This window comes from Periplaneta americana, chromosome 1 (assembly GCF_040183065.1).
Source record: "Periplaneta americana isolate PAMFEO1 chromosome 1, P.americana_PAMFEO1_priV1, whole genome shotgun sequence".
Taxonomy (NCBI): Eukaryota; Metazoa; Arthropoda; class Insecta; order Blattodea; family Blattidae; genus Periplaneta; species Periplaneta americana.
Genome location: NC_091117.1, coordinates 67233330 through 67253612, shown reverse-complemented (window position 1 = coordinate 67253612; position 20283 = coordinate 67233330). Strand labels below are relative to the sequence as shown.

At 35.8% G+C, this 20283-nt stretch overlaps 2 protein-coding genes across 11 annotated transcripts in view; one reads left to right on the top strand and one right to left on the bottom strand.

The window, feature by feature from the left end:
- The window catches only part of Camta (Calmodulin-binding transcription activator), a 1741786-nt gene that overhangs the window by 1563047 nt on the left and 158456 nt on the right, over nucleotides 1–20283 (bottom strand). The window lies entirely within an intron of this gene.
- Nucleotides 1–20283, top strand: part of LOC138698290 (uncharacterized) — a 94567-nt gene that overhangs the window by 32134 nt on the left and 42150 nt on the right. The window contains exon 3 of the mRNA XM_069824493.1: nucleotides 16009–16137. Coding sequence (XP_069680594.1) covers nucleotides 16009–16137 — 129 coding nt within the window. The remainder of the gene's footprint in view (nucleotides 1–16008; nucleotides 16138–20283) is intronic.

Below are 20283 nucleotides of genomic sequence, written 5' to 3'. Positions count from 1 at the left end.
TGTAGCGCCACGGATTATTATTATTATTCAATTCCAATATATTTACATAAATCGAGGGTTCAGACTGACAAGGTTCTATCTAGTGTTTAGTAAATTTTACAGGAGAGCATTTTAAAAGTTTGGTTGTTAATAAAATCAATGCAGATAAGAACCTTTTCAAACTATCTTTATCACGAACAATAATTGAGATATCAACATATAATTTATGCGGTAGATAGCGGGCCTGCGAAATACTAAAAAGTGATTAAAAATCTCAATAAATATAGTCGAATAACATTAGAACTCTGTAACTTCTGAATACGAAACCAAACATTACTGCTCGGCACAGACAGTTCGATTATGCTTAAAGAAAACCACTGTTTAATCAAGGTTCATTCTATATGTTCCACCATAACAAATTATTCAGAGTTTTCAATTCAGTATAATGGAATTAAATTCGTTCTGTATTTACTTTGTTATTCATTTATTGATTTGTGGTGTAAACCTAATTGGATTCTTTTTGTATGTTCTATCAAAACTATGAGATATATAGACAAACATTGTTTCTGCACTATAGTGTGTTTTCTCGTTGTTACAGCAAACAGCCGCCACGATTGAAAGTTGATTTTACTGAATTCAGAGTTGCCAACCTAGATAAGTATGTTGAAATATTACAAATAAATGCTCTAGAGTTGTAATGTAAACCACTGCCTTTTATATATGCTACAATCCCACAATGTGTGTAAAATTCATACGTAAAAGGCAGTGTTCATTAATATACAATATACGAAACAAATCACTGCATTTGAAATGTAATTAACTTTATTTAAGCAATTCAAACTTCATTTAACAGAAATAAATACAAATTATTCCAATTCAACACGAACTATTAAAAGTAAATTAATCATTTTTACTCCTTCACATTGAAATTGATGGTGAAGTATGTACGTTGGCCAGACTGCCAACCTTCAGTCAGCTGTTCATAGTGTAATGTACGAACTATATATTAAGATTTTTAAAAATATTATTTTCAAAACATACTATCGTGCAAGAAATACTGTACAACACACGTTTGTGAAGTGCATTACAAAATCTCGGAAATTGAAAAACTCGCTCTGCTCGTTTTTTAAACTTTTCCTCGATTTTGTAAAAAGCACTTCCCAACCTTGTATCGTAATATACCATTTCGTACAGTATTCAGCATTAATTACTGCTTACCTGATCGATTAATACTAGTACCTAAACCATCTGCATTCTCGCTTATTCATGGCCCGATGAACAATATTTGCCTTATGGTAAAACTTCATGGAACATTTCAACATCACTTAATATGTGGATATGAGTGATAAAAATAAGGCCCAAAATATATTGGGAAAGCGAAGAAAAAGCGAACAGAAATAGGCGAAAAATGAAAAATGGAAGGAAAAAGAGACCGATGCGTGAGTAAATGGAGCGGGAAGGAGGAGATGAAAATGAAAATTTAACGTTATTTAACGACGCCCTATCAACTACAAGGCTATCTAGTTTCGGTGGAATTGGTAACAAGGAGATAGTATTTGCAAAGATGAGCCCGAATATTAACAATGGGATTACCCGGCATTCGCTTTATAGCTGCGAAGAACTTAGAAAAATAATTCAATCAGATAACCAGTTCAAACAAGATTCGAACCCATGGCCGAGTGCAGCATCAGGACACGAGTTGAGTTGATTTTCCAAGTTTCATAATATATTGCAGTCATATAACGATACATTTTTCGGAACATTTTTCCCTTATTAATCAATGTTTTATCTTACTGATTTTTCTAAAGTTTCATAATAAATCGTGGTCATATAATGCGAAATTTTCCTAAAAAATTCCCCTTGTTACGGTTTTTCTTCTTAAGATTAGAAATGTTCCCCTTATTACACAATTTAAGGATTCAGAACCATAGTGGGCCAAGTGTCATTTACTAAAACCGTAGAAAACAAGGGTTAAAATGAAATTATTACCATAATTCAATGGAAACATATTATAGTAAGTAATATATAGTATACACATTAAAACTACATGATATGTCAATCTTCATTAAACTATGGTATTCACTTAACTTTAACCTTTGCTTTCTCCATTTTTAATAAATGGCGCTTGGCCCAATATGGCTCTGAACCCTTCAATTTCACTGAATTTACTAAGTTTCATATATTTTGTAGATATGAAATGTGACTCCTTGTAGGCGAGTTGCTGACAATAAATATATCACGTCACGTCACGTCACGTCGCGTCATATCATATCATATCATATCATATCATATCATATCATATCATATCATATCATATCATATCATATCATATCATATCATATCACATCATATCATATCATATCATATCATATCATATCATATCATGTCATATCATATCATATCATATTTCATATCGTATCATATCATATATAACATAATATTGCAGTCATATAATCATACATTTTCTTGAAAATTTTCCCCATATTAAGCAATTTTTTAACTTATTGATTTTATTAAGTTTTAAATTATATTGTACTCATATAATTAACATTTTCTTAATTTTCCCCTTATTAAGCAATTTTCCTTAGCTAACTGATTCTCTTAAGCTGCTGCTCAAATAGTCGCCATTCAACACAACAGAACATATTTATTTTATTACACACTTTCCCGAAACCTGTACACGCGCAATTCAAATTGGATCAGGATTTTATCTGTAAATTGACTCCACGAAACAATTTCCAATACAAATTCAATACAATGCAGAACTTTGCACTTGTTATTGGTATGGGTGATTGAGCTGTAATTATGTTGTAAAAAATAAAGTCGACTGCTCATAGATATAACAAGGACGGAGAATTACGAACCACACATTATATTAATGCTTTCCTGAAACAACAATAATTATTTCAAAATAATAAGCATACATCTTGTGGAGCAAATAGTGTTGTGACAATTTTTATTAGATCAGTAGAAAATAATCATCAGCGCTTATTTGCTTATTTTATTTAAATTTGATATTTTACGACGCTTTATCAACTGATTTGATTATCTAGCGTCTGAGTGAAATTAAGATGAATAAAATTTAATAATGCCAGCGAAATGAATCCAGGATCCAGCGCCGAAAGTTACCCAGCATTTGCTCTTAATGGGTTGAGGGAAAATCCCGGAAAAAATATCAACCAGGTAACTTGCTCCAACCAGGATTTGAATCTGGGCCCAATCGTTTCACGGTCAGACGTGCTAAACGTTACTCCAAAGCAATGGACGCTTGTTTCTTAATTAGTATGAATGTTATAGCAAAAAAAACGAAACAAAGACGTTCTTCTGGGTTCAGTATTGACAGAGCCATCATATATTAGACAACTCATGACTTCCTTTTGATGGCTAATGAGCAACAAATGCGCAACTCTTGAAGTTGTAAGCAAGGGAGGGTAGAAAGCAAAAATTTGATCAGGCGAAAGATTTTCCGAAAATATGGGAAAAATTTTCCTTCTTGCACCATTCTTTTGCCATTTTTCTAGGAGAAGTGTAGTCCGTTGTAACATATATTTCGTGAATTATTAATGAGTGTACAACGATTTAAAAATAACACAGTAATTCCTAACGAAACTGATAAGCTTTTTTAATGGAGTCCGTTTTGCTCATAACGTATAGAATGCACACATTTCATTCTTTTGTGGATATTACGAAATCCTATACCCACTGTTTTGTAACAGCAGTAATGAATTACCTCCAGAATCACTACCTTTATGAGCGGCGTTCTTTGTGGTACATTCCATTTGAGCGAATTCCTAAACTGTTATGTGAGTAATGCTGATATTGGTCCCGTGCTTTACCCTTTTTGTTGCTTATCGACGTTTGTTTACGCTGCGTCGCGACGTCCTATTAAGGCGGAAAAATGCACCTAATGCCTCTAAAATAAGTTGTGTAAACTATTCTGATAGCAGTGATTGATAACTTACTGTATGTCATATATGTGACATTTTTCCACCTCTTACAAACGCCCAGAGCCACCGGAATAGCTCAAATGGTAACGTGTATGTCTATTGATCCGGATTGCATTCGGGCATGGGTTCAATTCCCACTTGGACTGATAACCTGGTTGAGTATTTTCATCAAATCTTTCCCCCAACTGTAACGCTAAACTCAGCTAACAGCATGGCGAATCCTCGGCCTTATCCCGCCAAATACCATCTCCCTATCACCAATTCCATCGACGCTGAATAACCTAGTAATTGCTATAGCGTCGTTAAATAATTGACTAAAAAAAATTCAAACGAACCACATCGCGCTTGTTGGTGCAACTGGTGATAGCGATAGCCAGGGCCGGGTATTTATGGACATCGCGAAAATCACGACATAATAGATATGCAATAGATTTTTACTAATCTTTACGAATAAAATGATTCCGATTAATATGTGGATAAAACAATTGCGAGAAACTGCGAAATAGAGTTCTAATAGCGAAATATGAACACATTCGCGAATTATTATTATTGCGTCGTTTTATAGCGAATTTCATATTCTGAGTTTTTTTTTTTTCGGATTTTTTTTCTTGAATTTGTTATATATCCAAGTAGGCTACATTCCATGGTATTCCAGATGTTCTCAGTACATTAATGAACTCAAAAGACGGAGAATTCAACATTTCACTAATAATTTGATGAAAGTGTTAATTTGAGAGCTGCAAGTTTTTTTTTTTTTTTTTTTTTTTTTTTTTTTTTTCCGTTTTTAAAGAATGTGTGTTAAATACAGTCTCAATCCAACAAATATTGTCTACTGGCCATATCGCACCTTTACCAGAATCCAAGAAATCTTTAACGTTAATTATTTTGAAAAGTAATATTCATACTGAGCTAACACTCCAATTCCAAAGTAACTGTATTTTCCAAAATATCCTTTAATCTCCGCCAAGAGTACAAATCAATCTCCAACAATCTCCGCCGACACCAATATTAAAAAACGCAAATGATAAAATTAATCTCCATAAATATCTGCCCCTAACGATAGCGAAAATCCGATATAATGTGAACCGATAAACTGTGGATACGAACAAAGAAAAGACAAGGAGAAAAATGGAAACACAAAGAGTACAATGAGAATACAAGGAGAACAAAGAGAATATAACGAGAACAAGTGGAAGACAAGAAGAACAAGGGGAACGCAATGAGAACAGTGTGGAATATAAGGAGAACAATGAAAATACAATGAAAACAAAGGGAAGGCAAAAAGAACAAGGTAAACGCAATGGGAACAAGAAGAGGACAACGGGGGGGAATACATGGATGACAAGGAGAATAGGAAGATATGGAGAACAAGAGGAATATAAGGAGAACAAGGAGACTACAATGAGAACAAAAGGGAAGACAAGGAGAAAACAGGAGAACAAGGATAATAAGAGGAATAGAAATAGAACAGAGAGAATGCAGGAAGAACAAACGAAACACAAGACGAGTACGGGCAATACAAAGAGCAAGGTGAATACAAGAAGAACAAGGGAAAGGGAAGGAGAATAATGGAAATGCAGGGAGAGCAAGAGAAACACAAGAGCAAAGATAATATAATGAGAACAAGGGGGATACAAGGATAATAAGGGGAATTCAAGGAGAACAAGGGAAATATAAGAAGAACAAGGGAAATATAAGGAGAACAAGGTGGATGCAAGGAGAACAATGGGAATACGAGGACAGCAAGAGGCGTACGAGAAGCACAAGGATAAGACAAGGAGAATAAGGGAAAGCCAAGGAAAACAGGAGAATACAAGAAGAACAGGGGGAATGTAAGTGCGAGAGAGGGTTGCATTTTTATGTGATGGTCATTCCTAAGCTTCACCCATGTCCAGTGAGGAGAAAGACTTAGTTCTACGTCAAAATATTAATGCTAAAACGAGTCAGTGATGTACGAGTATAATGAGATTCTATCGACAATAATTATTTCTACTTCATTTTTGCTTCTTGAAACTTTTTTAACGTGTGAGGGAATTCCTACAACGACTGATGATAAAAAAGATAAGATTTACAGCTCGTGACCAAATACAGTCAACTCTGGATATATATTGAACTCGGTTATAGTGAACATTCGGCTATAGTGAACCTAAGCCGTTGGTCCCGACCCGGATACATTAAAAATTACATTAATATTTCCGTTTATAGTGAACCCTCGCTTCGGTTATAGTGAACCTTAAAAATTGAAGTTACAAGAGTTATATCATGACAAATTTTTATTTGAAGTCTGACCTTCTCGTATAAAATTGACAGAATGTGTTGAGAACAACATTCTAAGTTTCTTAATCCTTTAGTCAAAGGACAAAGGTAGGATTATTGATTCATAAACAATGAATAAGCTATGCTGTAAATCCAGGCAACGCGTGATGACCTTGCCTCACTACACCGTCGAAGGGTTGCCATTCTCTTCTCAGGCACACTACTCTACAGTACTGTTATTTCTAATTCTGCACCGTCAAAGGGTTGTCTTTTGTTCTCAGAAACATTTACATTTTGACGGACAGCATCGAAACAACGGAAAATGAAATTGCCTTCTTTTATTAAAGGGGGACGGACGTTATATCGAGAGCATAAATGAAGGCAAAATTTCGATAGCTTTCAAACTCCATCAACTCCCTTTCAGTTTCCATTAAGTGACCTGGGAAATTGCAAGGCTGAGTATGCAGTCATACCATAACAGCATTTGTCATTTCTACCTGATCAGTCTGTTTCTAGTGTTCGAACAGTGAATGTACTGTATAAAAATGTCGAAGCGTGTTTTCTTTGGAAGATATGACGGATATTATAAGTGACTTGAACGCAGTCTTTCGCAAGAAGACGTGGGTCGACAGCATAGTTGGAGTAAATCAAGTGTGAGAAACAGTATACAGTATAATCCATTCCACAAAAATGAAATATTTTGTTTTCTTGTTCACCATTTCATTCAGTTCTGTCATTTAAGGTTAGGGGAGAGACACTTCGGATATAGTGAACCTCGGATACAGTGAACGAAATATGCAAGCCCGCAGAGTTGATTATATTCTCTAAAGAGGTGACAAAATATTTAGGTTTATGATTCGGTCATCGAATACGATACATGTCCTAGTACCCGTAGTCTGTTACAAGTTATCGCTACGTGACTTGTACGGTGTACACTGGCAAAGATCCAGGCCAAAGATGATAGTACGATAACACAGAATAAGCATAAGATAATTGGATTCATGCAGTCTTTTAAAAGTGAAGTGATGGCAGTGTGATGGAAATGGATGGTATTCGGTTTACTGTACAACAGGCAGTATGATGTATATGTATCTCATATAGGACCTACTCTCTGACTCAGCCCGACAAGTGTAAAGAAGGTTTGCAGATAATTTTCCAGGTGTCAAAGTTCCCAGCACATCCTACAGTTCATAATTATGTTAGAAAACTGAGAGGCGCTGGAGATGTACAAGTCAAAGCCGTAGGGTGAGGCGTCATGTTTTGATCCAAGGAACACAAACAGATATAACACGCCGTGTATAATTATTTTAAATAAAGATTTATACCTTATTTTTAAGGTAATGAAAATTACTGAGAATAATGAGTGACTATCCAACAGATTTTTTAGATTGCCTTGGGGGCTGCATAACGGAAGTCGGTAGAACATGTCTGCATACCTATTTGATAAAAATAAACAACTATTGTCTCATGGTAACAAACATTACTATGACAAACAGCAGACTGTCAATAAACAAGTCGACCCATATGAATGAATATGAAATTAAAATAATATATCATAAATAACTATATTTAGAATCAGTGAGCGGAAAAAATCTTATATGCAATTCGGGAGGTAAGTAGACTTGAACATCCTCGGACTCAACATTGCTAGCCCTCACTTCGTTTGGGAGTAAACGAGTCCTCGGCTGGTAAATCCTATCTACGTACCTAACAGCATAAATATCTATTTATGTGAAACATTTCATAGCGTGTTTTGGGAAACCCATTGATCTAATTCCCAATAAGCTCAATCAATTTAAGAGAGCAGTGAATTGTGATAATAAATCATTGAAAGAATGGTTTTGTCCTTTAAATGTGCATAAATTTGATCCAAACAAATGAAACTTTTGGTTCTGAAAATTAATTTTAAAATGTTACATTTGTTCGAATCAAATTTCTGCATATTTAAAAGATCTTTCAATCACTAATTATAATAATACACAGCTCTCTTAAATTGACTAAGCATAGCCTATTGGGAATTAAATCAATGGCTTTTCCAAAACACGCTATGAAATAGAATAACTCTTCTCGGATTCTCAGCCAGGTGCGCTGAAAATTTGCTTCCAAGCTTTCGATGGCTATCTCTGCCATCTTCTTCAGGGAATGACTGCCTGGCTGGCAGTCGGGACCAGGAACTAGCTCCTGATTGGCCACCGCTTCGACCAAGCAGAATGCGGCAGGTGGCCGGAACTAGGAACTAGCTTCTGATTGGCCCGCAGCGGGAAGTCCTACTGACGTAATATACCGGCTAGACATGGTTCCACGACACTTCATTCTCTGAAGAAGATGGAAGAGCTAGCCATCGAAAGCTTGGAAGCAAATCTCCAACTGAGCTGGCTGAGAACCCGAGAAGAGTTATTCTACATCAAACGCTGGGAAAGCCTAAGTTATACACGCAATGAAATGTTTCATATAAAAAATTTTTATCTCAAAAAAGGAGAAAAAAATGTATTAATCTTTTTTTGTTTGAAATATCTTAAATAATAACTCTCTGAAATTAATGGCATTACTTACGGTTCATCCTGTAAACATTTTTTACTTTCACTGTATCTCAAAGCTACAATGTTGCTGCAAAATCAATGGAATATAATAAATGTTACGTAATGTTATAAAACATTGACTCGTAAGCGTTTTATACAGAAAAATCTCAGAATGTTTTGCATTACATCATGCAAAAGCATACAGAAAGTAATATTCAATAGGCTAAATTTCCGTAATTCAATTACGTCAACTGTAACTCGTATCTGTAATACACATTCTAGTAATCTAGTTCATATCTGCAGAGATGCAGTGTTCCAGTACTTGTTTAGGCTATGTAAATACTACAGGGTTGTTTCCGATCTCTGATAACGAATGTGAATGACATCATGTACGTCAGGAGTCACACGACAGCTGAACTGTGGCGCGAGGTGACAGACCAATAGTGAGAGATCTAATAGTGAGAGTGCACGGCGACTCACAGCAGAAATTCCTAAGAAAATCGAGCCTTTTTGGGAGGAGTACAGTTAAGTGAAAATAAAAGAAGCCTGCAATAAACGAGGTTTCGTTATTTCCAAGAAAAGCATCTTCTGTGTACTTAATAACATTGGTAAAGCTCGAATGGAATTAATTTGTATCATCTCGTGGGGTGAGGCTACTTGTGACGGGGGGTGGATTTGCTTGCTTTTTCCCCTCTGGAATTAATGCCATCCGAGCTTTGCCAGTCTTATTAGGTACACACAAGATGCCTTTCTTGGAAATAACGAAACCACGTTTTTTGCAGGCTCCTATGATTTTCACGTAACTGTAGTCTACTTGGCATCGGAAAGAGTTGTCATGTACTCCTCCCAAAAAGGCTCGATTTTCTTGGGCATTGCTATTGTGACACACCGTGCACTCTGATTATATCTCTCACTACTGGTCTGTCACCTCTCGCTGCGATTCAGCTGTCGGTGTAGTTCCTGACGCACATGACGTCATTCAAATTCGTTATCAGAGATCGGAAACAACCCTGTAGATACTAGACTTCTAAGGCTATCGCATTGATTTATATCTTGCTTTACTGTCGATCACTAAAGTCAAGTGCTGACAAAGTACGTTACTGGACTTAATCTCTTCCCTTACTATATATTTTACCAGTTTTGTGAAAAAAGTGTCATTTTTTATTTTCGTAAAGAGGTAATTTAATATTGCAGAATCACTGTGCATCACTAATTTTCTTACATACTTAAAAAATCACTATGAAATAGACAATGGGACTCAAACGAGTTAATTCGGGTTAATAAATTTTGGCACATGTTAGCAACCCGAGTTAACTCGGGATAATAAGGGAAGTGGTTAATGCTTCCTTAAAGGATAAATCAATATAGTTTTTACTCACATATGCCATACCTAGAAGTCCAAGCAAAGTGATACGTCAACTCACCTGAAAAGAGACGAAAACAATATTAGTTATAATGAACATAAAAATAGACAAATGTTCTGTAACAGTTCACTTCAACTACACTAATATCTAGGTAATTGTCAATGTCTCGATGTAACCCGTGCTGTGCTGATCATACTAATTGTACTATTCCTTTAGTTGTGAGGTTATATTCATATGTATTCATTTTTTTTAAGTTAATACTTGTATACTAGAATGTATTTTCCTGTTTGTGATTATGTATTCAGTATCTTTTTTTTATTATATTTTTTTATTATTATCACTTTTAAGTTAATACTGATTGTGTATATGTATTCAATCTCTCTTTTTTATTTCATTATTATTTTTTTAAGTTAATATTTATATACCGGTATGTATTTTTCTGTATGTGATTTGATCCTGGTTGAGTGGAAGAGAAGGCCTGATGGCCTTAACTCTACCAGGGAAAATAAAACTATTATTATTATTATTATTATTATTATTATTATTATTATTATTATTATTATTATTAGTATGTGATTTTTGCTGCCATGGCGATTGTGTTCAGAAGATTATTTCTATATCGGATAAATATGCCAAATTTGCACAGATATGCTCTAACAAAGTTCCTAAATTTATTATTATTTTTTCATAAAATGGATTTCTATATACCTACTTTAGCTATTCACGGACCTGATAAAAAAAATGCGAAATCATGAAGATCCTAGCCTTAGTCATTAACGACGGTACAGAAGCAAAAATATAACGAACCATGTAATTGTTAGACTTGAAGAGAACACAGAAGCACTCAGAGAAAATTAGATCCACGAAGGATTTGGCAGTCACATCATGTTTTAAGTTCTTTCAGGGATCGAACTTCGGTTTCTTACGGTGAGAAGCCGCCAGCTGCCTAAGCTAGAGCTGTGCATTACCCTTGTAAGTCTGAGACCATTTCCAGCGATACCCTAACATCCTTTCCGGTATTAGCAGGAAATTGAAATGGTCGCTGCAATGACATAACCAAAGACATGCAAGTTGTTGGGTATTACAGACCTTGGGGATTAGAGCCGAAAACAAATTTGTAGACAAACCACAGAACGTAGCGCTCTCTTTTTCCCCCATGCGGTAAGAACGCACAGACGGTCACGTACGATTTAGACTAGTTCCGCCCGTAGCCACTTCATATCCCCTTTCATTATCCGTTCTATCAGCGGACCGTTTGCTGAGTGGTAATGGTGCAGGTTTCGATACTGTATTGGAGGGAGTCAATTATCGAACCAAGGGCCGAAGCAGCAGGAATCCGTAAATAACTATTTCCTGACCGGAGTAGACCGGGTCGGCAATGGTTCCGGTCCCAGGTCTAAATTATGGAAGCCAGAGAGACGCTCAAGAGCTGCAAATAAAATTTGCATTTAGCAACGAGTATCTCCCTGGCAAAGCCCCCCATAACAGCGCCACCGCTAGCTCAAGAGGGCCAAAACTGAAAATGACTAATCAATACGCGTGATAGTGAAAGCAGTGCATGTTTTACGTCACACTGAGTTCTCGGAAACGGCAAATAAATTCGAATTTCGATGCGCTGAAATTCCAAGGTCTATATAAAAAAAATAAACCACGCAGCAGTGTATAAGGAAGTTAAGGCGCAACTTCAGCGCTGCGTGATGATACCGTGTTTTTCTTCACAAATGTAGTAATTTTAATACTTACTTACTTACTTACTTACTGGCTTTTAAGGAACCCGGAGGTTCATTGCCGCCCTTACATAAGCCCGCCATTGGTCCCTATCCTGAGCAAGATTAATCCAGTCTCTACCATCATATCCCACCTCCCTCAAATCCATTTTAATATTATCTTCCCATCTACGTCCCGGCCTCCCCAAAGGTCTTTTTCCCTCCGGCCTCCCAACTAACACTCTATATGCATTTCTGGATTCGCCCCTACGTGCCACATGCCCTGCCCATCTCAAACGTCTGGATTTAATGTTCCTAATTATGTCAGGTGAAGAATACAATGTGTGCAGCTCTGCGTTGTGTAACTTTCTCCATTCTCCTGTAACTTCATCCCTCTTAGCCCCAAATATTTTGATAAGACCTTATTCTCAAACACCTGTTCCTTTCTCAAAGTGAGAGTCCAAGTTTCACAGCCATACAGAACAACCGGTAATATAGCTGTTTTATAAATTCTAACTTTCAGATTTTTTGACAGCAGACTAGATGGCAAAAGCTTCTCAACCGAATAATAACAGGCATTTCCCATATTTATTCTGCGTTTAATTTCCTCCCGAGTGTCATTTATATTTGTTTTGTTGCTCCAAGGTATTCAAATTTTTCCGCCTCTTCGAAGGATAATTCTCCAATTTTTACAGTTCCATTTCGTACAATATTCTGGTCACGAGACATAATCATATACTTAGTCTTTTCGTAACTTTAACACTAGTAATTAAAACATTTGACTTATTTATCACACAGTCCTAGATTCCTTGGTCCTAAAAACTCAAATCAGGTCTCTCTAAGTATATTCTGTAATATTAAACTGCCACTTAGAATCACTGAGTTTTCCTTACAAATTAACAAACATTGTGTGAAATTTTTCAGCTTCTTCACTATCTTATAGATTCAGAAACATTCAACATCTCGATGCTATACATAGGATGTACGGGCTGTACATGCAAATATTTCGACATTTGTTTTAGAAAAATGCATATGAAGCAGTGGCCAATTCACTTTATACACTGCGCCAATATTTTTTCCATAAATATGTAACATATTTCAAGGTCTGATGTTTTACGAATGCTGGTATAATGAAACGCCTGGCTCCTACTTTCCGAGTCCCGCCAATCCCATGGCCTTGTGATATCAATGTTTCAGTATAATACGAATCATAAGTGACTTTGTGTTTTTTATCCTATTTTACTCTACTTTGCTTGTACTCGGTATTTTGCTGTATCATAAGAGATGTTGTAATTTATAGCATTCAGTTCATTTAATTCTGAAATGGCCAGCAACAAAAACTGAAAAGAAATCCTGGTAAGTTCTGCTGCCATAAGTAGCTTTGTATGTTTTACCCTACTGTACTCTACTTAGTTTGTATTTTGGTATATATCTTAAGATAAGTTGTAATTTATAGCAATCTGTTCATTTAATTTTGAAATGCCTGAAGGGGAATCCTTGTAAGATCAGCTGCCATAAGTGATTTTATGTTTTTTAAGCTACTTTACTCTACCTTTGCTATATTGGCTTGTATTTTGCTATAACAAGGAAAGTCCTCAGAAGATTTATGGCCCCACGAATGATAATGGTATATAGCGAATTAAGTACAATTTTGAATTATATCAATTGTACAGAGAACCAGATATAATTAAGATTATCATATCAATAAGAATCAGATGGCTTGGTCATCTGTGGTGGACAGAGGAGAGTAATCCAGTGAGGAAATTGACTTTTAATAACCCAGATGGCATCAGAAAAAGAGGAAGATCACCATTGAGATGGATGGATAATGTAGAATCGGACTTGTATGAGTTAGGAATTAGCGCTCGGAGAAAGAAAGCAAAAGATAGGGACCAGTGGAAGATTGTGGTGAAGGCGGTCATGGCCTGAAGCGGGCTGTTGCACCTATGAAGAAGAAGATTTTGCTATAACATAACAGAAATTGCAACTTACAGCAATCTGTTGATTTAATTTTGAAATGGCTAGCAACATAAACTGAAGGGGAATCCTAGCAAGATCAGCTGCCATAAGTGATTTCATGTTTTTTTTAAGCTACTTTACTCTACTTGCTATATTAGCTTGTATTTTGCTATATCATAAGATAAATTGTAATTTATAGCAATCTGTTGATTTAATTTTGAAATGGCTAGCAATATAAACCGAAGGGGAATTCTAGGAAGATCAGCTGCCATAAGTGATTTTATGTTTTTTTTTTAAGCTACCCTACTCTACTTTGCTATATTAGCTTGTATTTTGCTATATCATAACAGAAATTGTAATTTATAGCAATCTGTTCATTTACTTTTGAAATGGCTAGCAACATAAACTGAAGGGGAATCCCAGCAAGATCAGCTGCCATAAGTGATTTCATGTTTTTTAAGCTACCCTACTCTACTTTGCTATATTAGCTTGTATTTTGCTATATCGTAAGAGAAATTGTAATTTATAGCAATCTATTGATTTAATTTTGAAATGGCTAGCAACATAAACTGAAGAGGAATCCTAGCAAGATTAGCTGCCATAAGAGATTTCATGTTTTTAAGCGACTTTACTCTACTTGCTATATTAGCTTGTATTTTGCTATAGCACAAGAGAAATTGTAATTTATAGAAATCTGTTGATTCAATTTTGAAATGCCTAGCAACATAAACTGAAGGGGAATCCTAGAAAGATCAGTTGCTGTAAGTGATTTTATGTTTTTTAACCTACTGTACTCTATTTGGCTTGCATTTTGCTATATCATAAAATAAGTTGTAATTTATAGCAATCTGTTCATTTAATTTTGAAATGGCTAGCAACACAAACTGAAGGGGAATCCTAGCAAGATCAGCCATAAGTGATTTTATTTTTTTTACCATACTGTACTATTTTGCTATATCATAAGAGAAGTTGTAATTTATAGCATTATGTTCATTTAATTTTGAAATGGCTATAATATACTTGTTTTCTTCACGATATAGTGTTTTTCTTTTCCTGAAAAGTTTCAAAAACTGATTTAATGTCTTTCAGCTCCGACCGAGCGCTCTTTCCACCTGAGCCATACCGGGACACGATCCACGGTGCCGGCCGAACTCCTCTCATTGTATTGTATTATCAACAGCCTACTACCTGCATTTCAGACATTCAAGCCATGGATGGAAAGATGGCTTGTAATGGCTAATAAGTTAATAACAGTCTCTAGAAAAAATAGGTACTAATATAATGTATCATAGTACTTCATATACCGGTACTGTAGCCTATTTCTGTAGGAAAAAAAAGCGAAAGACAGTTAAATAATCTCCCAATCGGTTAATAGAGTGACGGATAATCGGGGGTTGGGTTATTTTACGACGCTTTATCAACATCTAGGTTATTTAGCGTCTGAATGAAATTAAGGTGATAATGCCGGTGAAATGAGTCCGAGGTCCAACACCGAAAGTTATCCAGCATTTGCTCGTATTGGGTTGAGGAAAAACCCCGGAAAAAATCTCAACCAGGTAACTTGCACTGACCGGGATTCGAACCCGGGGATAATCGGGGTTCTATTGTATGTATGTATGTATGTATGTATGTATGTATGTATGTATATAACCATACTGTGGTAGTTTTTGGCTTCAGATGTCCTCGATACCAGAAATTTAATCTGGTAACCCTATTTAAGACATGTTAAGAGAAGAATTAGTGGAACAATTTACATTTAAAACACGCGTGACAGATTCTCGGCGAAGAAATATGTCCCATGGACAATTCTCTCTCTCTCTCTCTTTTTTTTTTGTTATTTATTGGTCTGAATTAAGTTAGTTGCTGTATCTAGTATGTCTTTGTAAATTTATGTTATATTATTGGCTAAGACCACACCGTACACGAGCCTGGCTCTTACGGTAGTGGCTAGGAACATTTTTGTTCTATAATTTTATTTGTACTCACTAGCTAGCTAGCTAGTTAAATAAAAATAAATAAAAAAATAAAAAATAAGACTGTGCTCCAAACCTTTGATGTTGACTGTACCTGTACTTCTCTAATTTAAGTTTGTATACAATATAAATTATGGGGGATTTTAATTAGGTTTGTCAATTATAATAATCATTTGTTATGTTTTCCTTTCCAATAACAAGCAGCAACTGGACTGGAATTAAGTTACAATGTTTCTTGCCTCCCCTCCCACGTCAATTGTTGGCAGTGACTGGGCTTCCTCATATCGATCTTTCGTTCTGCGTAGTTAGGTGCACGCACAGGGCACAGAGAAGCGGGGGCGGACGAGACGGAGCACCGGGGCTCGCAGCCCGATTGCTCCACTGCAAGTCCTGCCCTCATGAGCACTGAATGCATCGCTGCAATCTGGTCAAGGGTAAGGTCACAAAGATGATACTGAAGGACAACAATTTCCTTAATCATATGCCAGTTTGAGACATGTTCACAGTCTCACAATAAGTCTTTTATCCTCTTCTTTTTCTAATTACGGCAGATAAGAATTCAGCCAATTAACAGACACAAAGGCAGAAATAGAATTGTCCTCCTTGTATTCATCTTGCTCTCCCTCTATTCTCCTTCATCTCCTTCTATTCCTCTTGTTCTTCTTCTATTCACTTGTTCTCCTATTAATTTTGCTCTTGTCTTCATCTTGTTCTCCTTCAATTTCTCTTGTTCTCTTTCTATTCACAGTGTTCTCTTATTCACCTTGTTCTCCTTCTATTCTCATTCATCTCCTAATATTCACCTTGTTATCCTTCTATTCCCCTTGTTCTCCTTCTATCTATCTTGTTCTTCTTCTATTAATTATGTTCTTGTATTCTTTTTGTTCTCCTTCAATTTCTCTTGTTATCTTTCTATTCACATTGTTCTTCTTCTACTCTCCTTCATCTCCTCATATTCACCTTGTTCTCCTATACTCCATCTCCTTCTATTCACCTTGTTCTCCGTCTATTCATCTCGTTATCCTTCTATTCCCATTATTCTCCTTCCATTAATTTTGTTCTCCTCGTCTTCATCTTGTTCTCTTTCTATTCACGTTTTGCTCCTATTCACCTAGTTCTCCTTCTATTCTCCCTCATCTCCTTCTATTCACCTTGTTCTCCTTCTATACTCCATCTGCTTTTATTCACCTTGCTCTCCTTCTACTCCCCTTGTTCTCCTTCTATTCACCTTGTCCTCCATCTATTCCCCTTGTTCTGTTTATTTTCATCTTGCTTTCCTTCTATTCTAATTGCTCTCCTTGTCTTCCCCTTGTTATTTTTCTACTTCCCTTGTTCTCCTTGTTATTCTTGTCTTCACCCTGTTCTCCTTATCTTCACTTCATTCTCCTTTTCTTTACTTTATTCTCCTTGTCTTCACCTTATTCCCCATATCTTCTTGTCTTCCGACTGTTCTCCTTGTCTTCGCCTTGTTGCTTCTGTCTCCACTTGTTCTCTCTTTTCTTCTTCCCCCTGTTCTACTTGCTCTCCTTGTATTTGCTCTGTTCTCTATAATTCCCTCGTTCTTCCCGTCTTTCCCTTGTTTTCCTTGCCTTCCCGTTATCCTTAACCCTTAAATTGACAAAGTATCCTATAGGATACAATAGGTTAATAGGCTATATGCCATAATTTCAATAGAATAGAAAAAAATGGTAGGAAAATTAAAATTTCACAATACTATAATATTGTACAACATATAAAATATGTACATTGCTACAGTTGTTTTCTTTACAGTCCGACAAGGTTTAATAAACTAGTGTGAGAAATGAAGTTTTGCCAATTTAAGGGTTAAATATCATCACCTATAGGGCACTCGATCCTAATCAAAAACTAAACATTTTAAACCAATATATTTGGCCTCAGCTTATCTATCCTTTTCAATGTTAAAGGATCTTAAATTAAAATTTCTTAATGATATTGATAAACTTATCCGTAGTTCTGTCAAGGAAATCGTTGGCTTACCGACAGATGTACCGGATGCAATGCTATATGCACCTCGAAATTTGAGAGGACTTGGAATTTTTAAAGCACAGTGAGAAGCTTTTCTTCAACATCTTAATGTTTGTAAAGAAGACAACCCTTATATTAATCAAACTAGGAACCTTCAAGCCGAAATTACTGACAGCCTTCGCCACTTACCAATTAATTGCAACGATATTGGAACCATTAATCCACGTAACATCCGTAACAACTTCGTATCACTTCTTATAATCAGTGGAGCGCATTACCTGGGAGAGGTAAAGGAATTACATTCTACTCTCACTGGAAAAAAGGAAACATCTGGATTAGCAATAAGAAAGGTCTATCTTGTGGCCAATGGACCGAGGCCATTAAAATGAGAACCAATGTTATGGCAGTTATATCTCTCCCCGGTAGAAGCCTTAGCAATACCCATTGCAGGAGATGCAATGAGCATGAAACGTTACCCCACGTGCTAGGTTTCTGCTCTCAGGGCGAATTACTGCGAATTGACAGACATAACACAGTCCGCTCAATAATTGCTAACAGATTAAGGGAACATGGTGAATACGAAGTATATGAGGAAGTTCAGTGACTTTCTACGGAAGGATCTACACGGTGTGCTGACATCATAATAATTGACCGAGATAAAAAAAACTGGTATAATTCTTGATCCAATAGTAAGGTTTGAAATTAATGAAGGTCAACCAAACCAGGTACATGAAGAGAAACGTGCTATTTACCTTCCATGCTGTGATGATCTCAGTCATAAATATAATATTCAAGATTGGAATGTCATTGGACTTATGTTTGGTGCGCGAGGAACAATTCCCAAATTTACATTGGAGATCCTCAGAAAATTAAAGGTTCCTGATAGGACTCTTCAGACAATTGCATAAACCATTTTAAAATCTTCATTGAACATCATCAATCACCATCTCTATTCATCTTTATAATATTCAATGTATATCATTTATTTTCAATAAATTTTTATCGTTTTGATAGCTACCAAATCTTGTCGCAGAATATTCCTTTTTTTTAATTTCATTATGTATTGTTTTAATATTAATTTACATTTTCTTTTTTGTTCATTTGAATTGATTAGGATGCCGATATTTTAAATCCAAGATTTGGACGGCTATCATTTCGATGATATTCTCTCTACTTATTAACTTACATTAGTTGATGTCTTAAATTCTGAAGCAAAATATGGGTTTATGTAACAATCATCGCATAGATGAACTTCCTAATATCAAATACCGATACCGGATAAACTAGTGTGAGAAATGAAGTTTTGCCAATTTAAGGGTAATTTATTTCTTCAAAGGATCAAGTGTTTGATATGTGCATTAACAACAGAATGTACCATGTGACTTTTAAGTACTGTTCAGACTTTCAGTAAAATTGCACCTAAAGAAACTGTTAAAAATGTTTAAGGGTTAATAATCTCTTTGTTCTTCTTGTATTCTCCATCATTTCTCACACCACCCACATGTAATTAGTTCTATGTAAAGATATGCAGCATAGTAAAACCACAGTTTAGTATATACAGTCACGAAGCTCAATACGTAGGGAATACGCATACATAGATAGTTGCTAACCACTAGGATCGTTACTATCGCCTCATTACAGACAATGCGAAATAGTACCGGCACAGTCTATTGTTCCTAGTACCCTTAACAACTCAAGCTTCGTGACTGCTGGTAGAGGGGCAGAGAAGACCTGACGGCTTATCTCTACCAGGTTAAATAAATAAATACTATTACAGTGGAACTCCATACTCTCGTATACTTCACGACACAAGGTAAGTCAACGCATCCTGTCCCGTACTGCACAGGGCTAACCAGTTGAACCAGTGCAGTAGTGTGCAGATATCGTGCACGTTGGCAGCAAGGCAGGGAACAAAAAATATGTACTTACGTTGAAGCAAAAGTTACAACTATTGGAACGGTTTAAAAAAGGTGAATCAATCAGAGCCATCCCTCAAGAACTTGACATTTCGATCAGAACAGTGCATAGGATAAAACAAAAGTCATTTAATTACGAGGCATTCTGTAGTGATTATAAGAAGCTTTGTTATTAGCAGTTGATTGTAGGATGAAAACACAGCTTATTTTGTGTATTTCCTAAATTTAATCAAAGGGATGATTTATGTTCTGTCTTGAAGGGTATACACCATTTTAAAATAATTTAATACACAAACACAACTATGTATTACAAGAAATGCTCAATAAGTTTTTGTAGCTTTATTCTCTTCGGCTCTAATCAACAATAACAAAAATGCAGGTTACCAGGCGACGATAGAAAAGAAAAGATGCGAAAACAAATGAATGTGGTGTATAAACAATTGAATGCTCTTTCATATTCAAGTATAAAAATATAGGGGTGCCATTTGAAATTTCAAAGTGGGAGTGGCTAGGGGTGGGAGGTGAAATCTAAAATGCAATTAAGCCTTGTTTAAGACTTCCCCCTTGATATTTAAATTTACGTGTTTTTTTGGTTTAAATCGAATTCAATTTAATTAACTAGTTATTTAGAGTGGGAAGTTTTGAAATGAAAGCCCCGTATGTAGATATATTTAGAGA